Genomic DNA, 10340 nt, shown 5'->3' with positions numbered 1-10340 from the left:
GCCCGGCCGTCCCAGGGCTCTGCTCTCCGCACCCAGTGGACCGCGAAACCTGGAGGGCAGACGCCGCGCGCGCGGTCCTCCGGGCCCGGCGATCTGTCCTGAAGCTCCGACTCACTCCACGCTCCGTCCTGCCCCTCAGGGTGCGCCCCTGGCACCCGGAAACGCGGTCTTTCGGGTCGTGGGGGGGGGGGGGGAGGGGGTGCCTGTCGCTGGGGCCCGCTGTGGGGCGACAAAGAGCTGGGAGTTTTCAAACCTTAGAAGTCAGATCTGAAAGGGCCCTTAGAGAGCTCTCTAGGACGATCTCTCGTTTTACACACAGGGACACTGAGGCCCAGGAGACAAGGACCTTACCTAAAGACACACAGTAAAGTGAAACGGATCCAAATGTGAGTTAAAAGCATCTTTAACCCCGCGGTCTGCGGAGAGCCGGTTAAGGAGGAAAAGCAGAGGCAATTTATTTTTAAGGAGAGTGAGGGGGAAACATCTACTTTGAAAAGAAGCAATATAAAATTAACTTCTCAGACAAGGGGGGGGGGATGGAGCTATGGAGAGAAAAAGCACTCGAGGTCCCGCTCTGCACAATTTGATTTTGGTTATTTTGAAAGAGCTCAGATCTCCTCTGCCGACACCTTACGGTGTTAACATCGCTGGGCCGCAGGGTCCAAGCAGCCCGTTCAACTCCCGCCAGGCCGGCACTGCGAGCCGCGCTGCTCTACAGAGATCCTCTTTCTTCGGGTGAAAAAAAAAGAAAAAAAAGAAAACACAAAAAACCCACAAAAAAACACAACACACAGTTAACCACCTGTCAGGGCTGAGGATACAATGAGGCTCCTCCAAAAAGAGCTTTTCATGCATGCGTAATATATTTGTTCAGCTATTCACTTAATGAAGCTGATAAATGTGACGCAAAACAATAGTCAAGTTAATCTATTTAGTAAAATGTTTTGAGACACTCAGGCTACGTTAAGGAGGGGAGCGTTCGGCGACATTTTCATTTAAATGCGCTCATCTCCCCTCTTAGGCTGCACAAGGGGGTTCAGGCAATCTATGCGAATATAATTTCTTATAAATGTGTCTTTAATGGGTTTAATTCACCCTTGCCAGCTGTTTTGGGGGCTATTTTGTAAGAGCAAAACAAACGTTTCAGGCTTGGAAAGCTAGTTAAAATTAGTTTCGGTCAGCGAGGCCAAGCTATATTTCCTGCAAACCATCTGCTTGATTGGCACAATAGAAGGATTTTCAAGGAAAAAGGGGGGAGAGAGTGTGAAAGGAACGAGGGGTGGGGGAGCCGCTAGAAAGGGCTGGGGCGGCCGGTAGCTCCTCGTGGCCTATTCTGAAGGTGAACCCCTTAGAGGTGTCTTAATAGAGCGTCTTGCCTGGAGGGCTGGGGCGCAGGAAAGCTGTTTCAGCCCGAGCCTCGCCGCCTTCCTCCTTTGCCTAGCCTGTCGGCTTCCTGTGTTTTCCTGAGACCGTAAAAGCCAGGCGGCGGGCGCTTTTTCCCGTCCCCACCCCTCGGCGTCTTGCTCAAGTTGCAGAGCGCTCTCTGTTGGCGGCTCCAGCCGCGAGCGCCGAGGTCTGGGGGCTCAAACTCTTGCAAAGTGAGACCCCGGGGTCACAATCTTCCTAAATTTACGCTCGTTATCTTTTCGAAAGGCGGGGTTTGCAGCGTCCTTCGCCTCTCTCGGCGGCCTGCGCTCGCCGGTGCGCTTCGGGCTCTGCCCACACTGGAGGGGGCGCGCAACGGCGAGAGCGCGGCGCGTGGGGCTGGGACCCGCCCGCTCTCCACCGCCCCGGGGGAAAGAAACTTCTAGAGCGGGTTCCGAGAGCCCTTCCTGCCGTCCCAGAAAGGCCTCGTAGGTCCCGAGAGCCCCGGCCTCCCCCAGCGAGCAGTCGCGCCCGCGGCGCAGGCAGGGATCTTAACCCCAACCGGGGCCTCCGATTCTCTTTTCCCTTGAAAGAGAAATAGACAGAAAGCCCAGCTCTGGGATAGAGAACGCGGGTGACTTCTCCGAAATAAACTTGAAGATAACGACATTACAATGAATGGCAGGACGCACAGAACCCCACGGGCTCAGGTCAAACGGCATTAGTCACAGGTCTTAGCTGCGGCCGCCGCGCCGCCAGCCCCTCAGGCTATCGCAGAGTCTGAAAAGACGCGTTCAAGAAGATTGCTTCAAGTTAGATCCTTTCGTCCGATTTCTTGCTTCCTTAGCATTTATTTTGCCTTTTCACGGGCGGCCAGCCCTCGTACCCGCCCTCGTTTTTCCTCTTTGGCGCCTTAGGAATTCTTTAGGAGGTTATGCAGACCGACTGTTGGAAGCGGGGTCCACGTGGATCGCAGCAAGGGGTTGACCTACCTTCCAGAAAATGTCAAGGCCCCTTTTTAAAGAAGAGAAGTTAGCAGCAGTTAGTCTATAGTGAGGCAGAATGGCCGGTGTGCCTGTAGGAGGGGTGTTATGGAGCGTGTCAATGGGCAGATAATAACTAGAAACTACACCCAGGGAAATGCCCCAGCAGGAGAGGAGGGCTATGGAAGGGAGGGGGCGCTAGGAAAGCCCCAGGCTGGCTCTGAGTCCTTACTGACCCCCAAAACAAAACCCTGCAAACATGAGCTCCATTCTCATCTTCCAGAAGACTGGGCAAGGGCTTCCTCGCTGAGGAAACCTGTAGTGGTGGCCGCTCTCCTTCTGGGCACTGGCAACTGCTCCGGGCAGGGAGAGAGGGAGGAACAGAGTGGAGGAGAAGGAGGAGGAAGAGATAAAGAGGAGGTGGGGGGGGGGGAGATGGAGGAGGAGGAGATGGAAGAGGTGGAGGAGAAGGAGGAGATGCAAGAGGAGGTGAAACAGAAGAAGGAGATGGAAGAGGTGGAGGAGGAAAAAAGAGAAGAGAAGAGAAGGAAGGAGAGAATGCAAAAACCAGAGCTGGTCCTCCTGCTTCCAGAAAGCAGCTGCCCCTAGGGAGGGGGTGGTTGCCATGGAAAACTTTTGTATTGTGGCACGGTTAAAGTACAAGTGTTCAGATCCATGGTTTAGACTTTTCTCCCCCATTTTATTGCAAAACTTCAAAAAGAGGAACTTTTGAAGTTCTTCACAGGTCTCCCTCTTCAGTTTTCAGGGTTCCCCAATTAACTGGAGCAATGCCTTTCCCATATTTAAATAGCCACTTATTCAAAAGTCGTTCCTTTCCTTAGCGGTGTTCCACCGCCTGCCGCCCAGGATGCGTCCGTAAGCAGTCTTGGGCTCAGAAACTCCATACCTGCGTCATCTTCAAGCGTGAATTCAGCTCCAGAGCCTGGCCCTAAATAACTTTTTAATTTGAATCAAGGGAGTGTTAGCGGCTCCGTTTCTGGTTTAATGTGATATAAATCGCAGATGCACTTTTACTGAATGGTTAAAGCAGCGACATGGAGATCACCAACACAAAACGCCCTGAACAAAACCATCGAGAGAAATAAAGCTGGTTAATAAGATTTTTGAGAAAGCTTTGTGTTAAAAAGCAAAAAGGAAAACCAGCTGAAGGTGACAGTTAGTTCATGGTTAATAGGATCAGGGCGGCCTGGCGGGGCTGCACACTTCTCTTTGGGGAGGTTCAGCCACACTAAAGAAATGAATGGGACATTTAACACATCTGTTATCTCGCCGAGCAGAGAAACGGGAGAATCAAGGCTCAGCGCCACCCCAGCCCCAACCCAGAGGAAAGCCAAGGACTGTATGGAGAAAGATTCTCGTCTGAGGCCCCAAATTAAGGATAGGCTTTCCTGATGTGGACCAACATTCTCGGGCACTTCGTCCTTCGCTCTGTCTTCACCCCTCTGTACGCGTTGCAGTTAATTAAGAAGTTGCGACAGCTTGGCCAAGTTAGCGCCCCACCGTGGGTAGGGCTCTCTCAGGACGAATCCCAACCTTCGCCGCTATGACTTTAAAAGTTCAGGCTGCGAGTTTCAACTGAAACTGCCGAGGGTTCCTAGAGGTTGGAAAAGAGCCAGCGTTGCACTCTCAGAGTTCAGGTCTCCTTGTCCGAGGCAGCGTCCGCAGGGGTAAGCCCTTTGCAAGCGGAATTCCGCCACCTTCCCCGGGTGAGATGCTCCGCTCCGCCCCTCCCTCAGAAGAGCTGCGGAGCGCTCCTTGGTTACGCTTCTAGGAAAACGTCGCTGAAAATCGTTTTCCAAGTTGCTGGAAATTGGCAGGAGACTCATTTGACTGTTCAGGTGTCCACCGACTCTCAGACAATCATTTCCCGGCATGAAATCACTCAAGTCAAGACTTTCCCCTACTCCGCCGGACGCACATCCGATAGCCCCAAAGCATCAGTCTCCAAGTCTCCCTAGCTTGTTAGAATGGCACTTCTCCCCACCCCCCAACACACATTAATTTAACCCACCCCTCACATCTGCTTTATGCCTCAGCTGGAGTAACTATAGGGCTAGAGACTGAAGAGGGAGTATATTTTCACGTTCACTGACTTGAAATTTTCCATTACCCTCCCCACCAAGGGGGGGCGTTATTTCACTGATTGCTTGAAGATGAATTTCTATGAATATTTATTGATTTATTTTCCAGGCTCAGCAGGGGAGCTGCAAATAAATTTAGTGCGTTCTTTAAATAACTCCTTTTCTATGGGGCAAGATGTCATCTGAAACTTCTAAATAGCCATTTAATTAGCCCGGGTGTTGCTTCGGAACAAAAACTCTTGGCGAGAGCTTTGCGGGTGAAACTGTATTGCAAAGAGGCGGTCGATATGCAGAATTGATGCGCGCCAGCCTTTGTCGCTGGCCCATTGTGCGGGCCATGCTTATGAAGACTAATCCAGTCATAAATTGCACCCCTGCGCCAATCAGAGCGCCCAGAGCCTCCGGCGAATGAAGCTCGAGTGGAGAACTTTGTCGAACTTCATTGTCAGAGCTGTCACTTTTCAAAGCGCTTTAACGGGCGGGCCACTATAAAACCATCACCTCGACGGGAGGACCACGGAGGACTCGCAGACGCCCAAGTGGGACCGTCACTTGGAGACGCTTGCTAAACCCAAGAGAGAGGGCGCCGCGGGGGCGGGAGGGGCGGGAAGCGAGGCGTTTACCCTCCGTCCGCTGGAAGAAGGGTTATTCCGACCGCCCCGCGCCTAACATGATGTTCCCTGGCCTCCTCGCGCCCCCCGCCGGGTACTCCAGCCTCCTACGCCCCACTCCCACCTTAACGCTGCCCCAGTCCCTGCAGTCGGCATTCTCTGGCCACTCGAGCTTTCTCGTGGAGGATCTGATCCGCATCAGCCGGCCCCCCGCCTACCTGCCCCGCAGCGTACCCACCGGCAGCATGTCGCCCCCTAGGCACGGGGCCCCCGCGGCTCTCACCGACACAGGGGCCTCGGACCTGGGCTCCCCCCGTCCGGGCACCCGGCGGGGCGGCTCTCCGCAGACAGCCGTCTCCCCTGCCAGCGAGCCCACGTTCTTGAAGTTTGGGGTAAACGCCATCCTCTCATCGGCGCCCAGAACCGGTAAGTAAGCGCAAAATGCTGAGGGCCGGTCCAGGTGCGGAGTCCTTCTGGCTTCAGTTTCCTGTATGCAGCGGGTACCCACGCACACATCGGCGCACGCCCTTACGCACGACCCCGAGGCACCACGCCGCGCAGGTGAGACTTAGGTCCAGCCGATTCCGGGGAAGAAAAGCCCCCAGGTTTGCCCCACCTTCAGGATGAACTTGAGCACCTGCAGTCCGAGAGAGCCCACGGTTCCCTGGCGCGGCGAAGCTGAGCGCGCGACCCCGGGCGTCTGGGTTTCTGCCCTCCACCTTCTGGGAGCCGGTTTTTAAAACTCAAGACAATATAGTTAACTAGCTTAACTAGTATTATGGATCTACAATTCTTTCATTCGCCGCCTCAGTCCTACCTATCTCGTTAGCGCCTAGGATAAGACTGGCGAGTGGAGGCGACTCTGAGGATTATTTTGGGGGGGGGGGGGAGGAAGGATTTCTACAGACGAGACAATGTTAGGAAAACATTTATTTTACTCTCAATACATTGAGGAAGATGCCTTTGAAACCAGCCGAAGGGTTAATCATATCATGTATTCAATGTGCTGAACAATAATCAAGTCCGTAATCAAATTCCCTTTCTGTCTCCCTCCCTCTTCTCCTCCCTCCCTCTCTCCCTCTCCCAGAAGCATCCCCCGCCTTGCTCCAGAGCGGCCCTCCCAAGACCTTCGCCTTTCCCTACTTTGAAGGCTCCTTCCAGCCTTTCATCAGATCTTCTTATTTCCCAGGTAGGTCATCGTCCCCATTCCTTTCACGAGGCTGGGCGGCGCCCCCGTCCCAGCCCATCGCTCCCTGCCCCAAAGCCATATTTCTCCGTCCACCCTCGAGGTTATGCTCTGGTTCAGAGGTTGCGAGGCGTACAACATTCAAGAATCCGTCGCGCCAATTTGATGCCCTATTTAGCACAAGCAGTGACTGCTTGACACTTTGCACCAATTCCCTGCTCTACAAATTAGCAGGAATTGTCATGGTCCCAATTTGAGGCGGTTCCCTTGCCGGCGAGGAGCTGTTGGCATCCCTTCACTACGCCGTTTTCCCACAGAGTCAGTGCACTTGGCCACGATTCCCCACAAAGGTTTCAGCACCATGACCAATTGGTCAGCTCCTCCGGGCAACCACACACAGACCGGCCCTCGTCCCTCCAAGCCCACAAGAGACACCTACCAGCCGGGGCTAATTTCTCTTTAAGACTCATTCAGGGCTTCGGGCTTTTCACAAGACCACATGGGGTGCCCTCTTGTGTGGGACGCCTGGAGTCGCCCAGGGGGAGGGAGACTAGATCCTCCCACAACCCCAACCTTCGATTTGCAACCTGATTTCCCAACTTCTTCGCTTGCCATCCCCCTCCCGCCCCCCCCCACCACGGCCATTACTTTTCAAGGACCGTAGAGCTTGTGAAATAAGAAGTCGGAGGGAAGCCCGTAATTGGTCCAGTCTAAAAGAGAAGCACCTTAAACAGGTTCCACGAGGTTTTCATCCTGGAATCCCAGTGGTGACTCAAACTATGACTCAAAAATTCTGCAACTGATCAAGACTCAGAAGGAGACAGAGGAGACCCCATAAAGAGAAGAGAGACTGGGCATGGTCGGTGGGGGATGGGTAAAACCACTGAGCGCACTCCCAAATATCAGCGAAAGAAACCAGCAATTGATTTTTGAAAGGAGGAGAGAATTCACCAACCGTCCCCACCACCTCCACCATTCATGCTGCTGCTGATAATGGAATTTGCTTCCTTTCTCCCTCATCTCAATGCTCTAACAAAAACAACCCGAGCTTTATAAATAGCTTTTCATGTCCATTTAATGAAAACGACTCGGGGAGGAGAAGCCTCTGCCATCAGTATTCTCCCAATGGTCTTAGCCTGCAGTTGTGTTTAGTTTGAAAGTGTAAATCTCTTTTGTTCCAGTAATATATGGCTTTCGCTGCTTGTCCTCAGTCTTTTTCTGTTAGTTCATTACTACACAATTACCATTCACGCTTCATTAGAGTCTCTGTTTCTTTTTGGGTTTTTTTTCCCCCTCCCTTAAAGCGAAACTCTTCCCCCTTTTTATCATGCCAATACCCATTGGGAAGCGGTCAATGTGCTAATTAGCTGCCACTTTTCATGTATTCGGGCCGAATTCTTTACGTTTTGTGGGGGAGGGGAGGAAAGATTAATATAAAAAAGATGAATACTAATTGGATTTTTCAAAAAAAAAAAATCCAAAGCGGATTTTCTCCTCCCTACCAAACCAGTAAAGCACCTCATTTTCATCTGAAGAATGCAAAGCCACTAAGGTGATAAAAGCTTAAGGGGGAACCCAGTGGCCTCAGTTGGATATTTTCATTTTTTTAACGTATATTTTCTGTTGCTATTTTAGCTAATGCACGCAGGTTTGTTTCCCAGAGACCGCTGAACGCAAAAAACGAAACCGCCTATTGTGGGGGCTGTTTTCTGAGTGTCGGTGGTTTTACCTAATCCGGGTCTGCACGGTTGAAAGGGAAAGTTATTTGGGCGGAAAGCGCCTTTCAGTCTCGCAGGTTTGTAGGTTCGTGGCCTATTCTCCAGGGGGAGAAAAAGGAGAGCTTTAAAGAGATGAAGGGATCAGAGAGAAAAACCGAGGGCGGCCGCGGCGGCGGGGAGGACGCCACCGCCCCCTCACTCGCTACCCCCCGCCCCCGCAGCGTCCTCGAGCGTCGTGCCCATCCCCGGGACCTTCTCCTGGCCGCTGGCCGCCCGCGGCAAGCCTCGCCGGGGCATGCTGCGTCGAGCCGTGTTCTCCGACGTGCAGCGCAAGGCGCTGGAGAAGATGTTCCAGAAGCAGAAATACATCAGCAAGCCGGACCGCAAGAAGCTGGCGGCCAAGTTGGGCTTGAAAGACTCACAGGTGAGGGCAGTTCCCCCCAGCCCCTCCCCCACGGTTCACCCCTCCCCCACGCATCCTACAATCCGGAGAATTCTCTGAAACCGCCTAGGTCCCATTGTGCAGATGGGGAAAGGCAGGCCTAGAGAGGGAGTGAATGTACTAGCAAGCTTCCTCGAGGCTCCTCAGGACAACCGGCTCAGCGCCCGCCACCCGCGCCCGTCTGGGCCAGGTGCGGGAGGATGGGGGGATGGGGCAAGTGTGCGAGGAGCGGAGCTGGGGGTGAGGGTGGGGTGACCCATCTGAAGTCACTTCAGGGGGTGGGGAGCGGGCAAGGAGAGGAAACAGGAGAGAGCCTCCTTCCCAGCCCCGTGGTCCTGCCGGCTCCCCTCCCCGGGCCTTGCGGGGAGGGTCCGCGCTAACCTCGGCTTCTGCCCTGCTCGCTCTCTCCCTCCGCCGCAGGTGAAAATCTGGTTCCAGAACCGACGCATGAAGTGGCGGAACTCCAAGGAGCGGGAGCTACTGTCTAGCGGGGGCTGCCGCGAGCAGACCCTTCCCACCAAACTCAATCCACACCCGGACCTCAGCGACGTGGGCCAGAAGGGCCCAGGGGACGACGAGGAGGAGGACGAGGGCCGGGGCAGCCCCCGCCCCCGCATGGCCTATCGCGCGTCCCCGGACCCTCGGCACCTGCAGGACCCGCGGCTCGAAGGGCCGCTGTCCCCCTCGCCCGCGCACTCGAGCAGCCCCGGCAAACCTTCGGACTTCTCCGACTCCGAGGAGGACGAGGAGGGCGAGGAGGAGGAGATCACCGTGTCCTAGAAGCCTCCCGCACCCCGGGTGCTGTAGCTAAGTGCTTTGAAATTGAAGAGGTGGGATCCAGTCTGCGCGTTCACTCAGTCCCCGCTGCCCAGACGCCGCCGCTGCCCACTGTCGAACTGTCGCCTCGTCAAGGGTGCACAGCCCCTTGCATTGCCCAAAATGACATTTCTTTCCCCCACACCACCTGCCAACAGCCCTGTCCACCTAAGTTAAATTTAGGTCTTGGTCCCAGCCGCAACTGTTTCACCCGAGTTAGTCTTGTTTCTTGCAAGCTAATGTAAGCACAGCGGGGGGTCTCCACGCCCACAGCCTGGGGTTAGCGGTGAACCAGGCCCCGCTGGTCTCAAGCAGCCACAACCCTCTAAGGAAGGAAACCTTTTTATGGAGGAGAGCTAGGAGTCAAACCATCAAGCGTGAACTCCAAGACCGCTCACGTCCTGGATCCCTCTGGCTCCCTGTCGTGGGTAGCAAGGGCCTCCCATCTCACTCCAGCCGCGGTAACCCAGTCCTCCCAGAGCAGTGCCCTTAGAAAGCTCAAGAACTTCAGAAAAGGAAAAATATCTCTCTGTGCCTTCTGGTCTCAGGCAGAACATAAATACTGAGTCTTTTCTGTCATATTCCAAATGTTTTCTGGGCAAAGAAGTGAGTTCTCTGAATGGGAGGAAGAGTCAGTATCTATTTCTGTATGTGTGTTCTAAAGCTTTTTCTGTATAGTTTCTGCACCCATCGTATATGCACCAAGCACTCCACCTTGTGCCCTTTCGTTCTTTCTGGGGTAGTTTCATCGAGCTGGAAAGCTCCTGAGCACTGGGTGTGATGCGAACAGAGACAGACCCACAAGCCTCTTTGATTTTTTCCTTACTGAACTTTGCTGTCTTTGCACAGCTCTTATGAACTGTACACTATTTTGTACACATGTGTTGTATGGATATTTTATACCAAGGTTATTGTGAATGACTATAAAGGACTGACTAGATTTCCCTCCCCTTTTTTTTGCAATGATTTTTAAACTTTAAAAAGCTAGCTTTTTATTTGCATAACTTATAAAGACATACTTATTTTGTATTTTTACCATGTACAGATTTTTATATATGTATATATGTATCAAATGAACAAAGGCCAAATAAAAGGTAGAATGGATGCAGTGGTCAAA

The 10340-nt window shown here is 53.3% G+C and overlaps 1 protein-coding gene across 1 annotated transcript; it reads left to right on the top strand.

Moving 5' to 3' along the window:
- The first annotated feature begins 5108 nt into the window (after positions 1-5108).
- DBX1 (developing brain homeobox 1) lies at positions 5109-10340 on the top strand. The gene is made up of 4 exons (XM_070624506.1): positions 5109-5487; positions 6149-6250; positions 8187-8389; positions 8828-10340. Exons 1-4 carry the CDS (start codon positions 5121-5123, stop codon positions 9185-9187), a joined length of 1032 nt encoding a protein of 343 aa, XP_070480607.1. The 5' UTR covers positions 5109-5120; the 3' UTR covers positions 9188-10340.

Source organism: Equus przewalskii, chromosome 6, assembly GCF_037783145.1.
Source record: "Equus przewalskii isolate Varuska chromosome 6, EquPr2, whole genome shotgun sequence".
Classification (NCBI taxonomy): Eukaryota; Metazoa; Chordata; class Mammalia; order Perissodactyla; family Equidae; genus Equus; species Equus przewalskii.
The sequence above is the reverse complement of the archived record's forward strand: the minus strand, read 5'-3'. Positions and strand labels throughout refer to the sequence as shown.

Bases quoted from the DNA above. Each gene is read 5' to 3' on its own strand.
- DBX1 (XM_070624506.1), top strand. From the start codon at position 5,121: ATGATGTTCCCTGGCCTCCTCGCGCCCCCCGCCGGGTACTCCAGCCTC. The intron at 5,488-6,148 runs GTAAGTAAGCGC...TCCCTCTCCCAG, and splicing joins CTCATCGGCGCCCAGAACCG to AAGCATCCCCCGCCTTGCTC. The intron at 8,390-8,827 runs GTGAGGGCAGTT...CCTCCGCCGCAG, and splicing joins TGGGCTTGAAAGACTCACAG to GTGAAAATCTGGTTCCAGAA.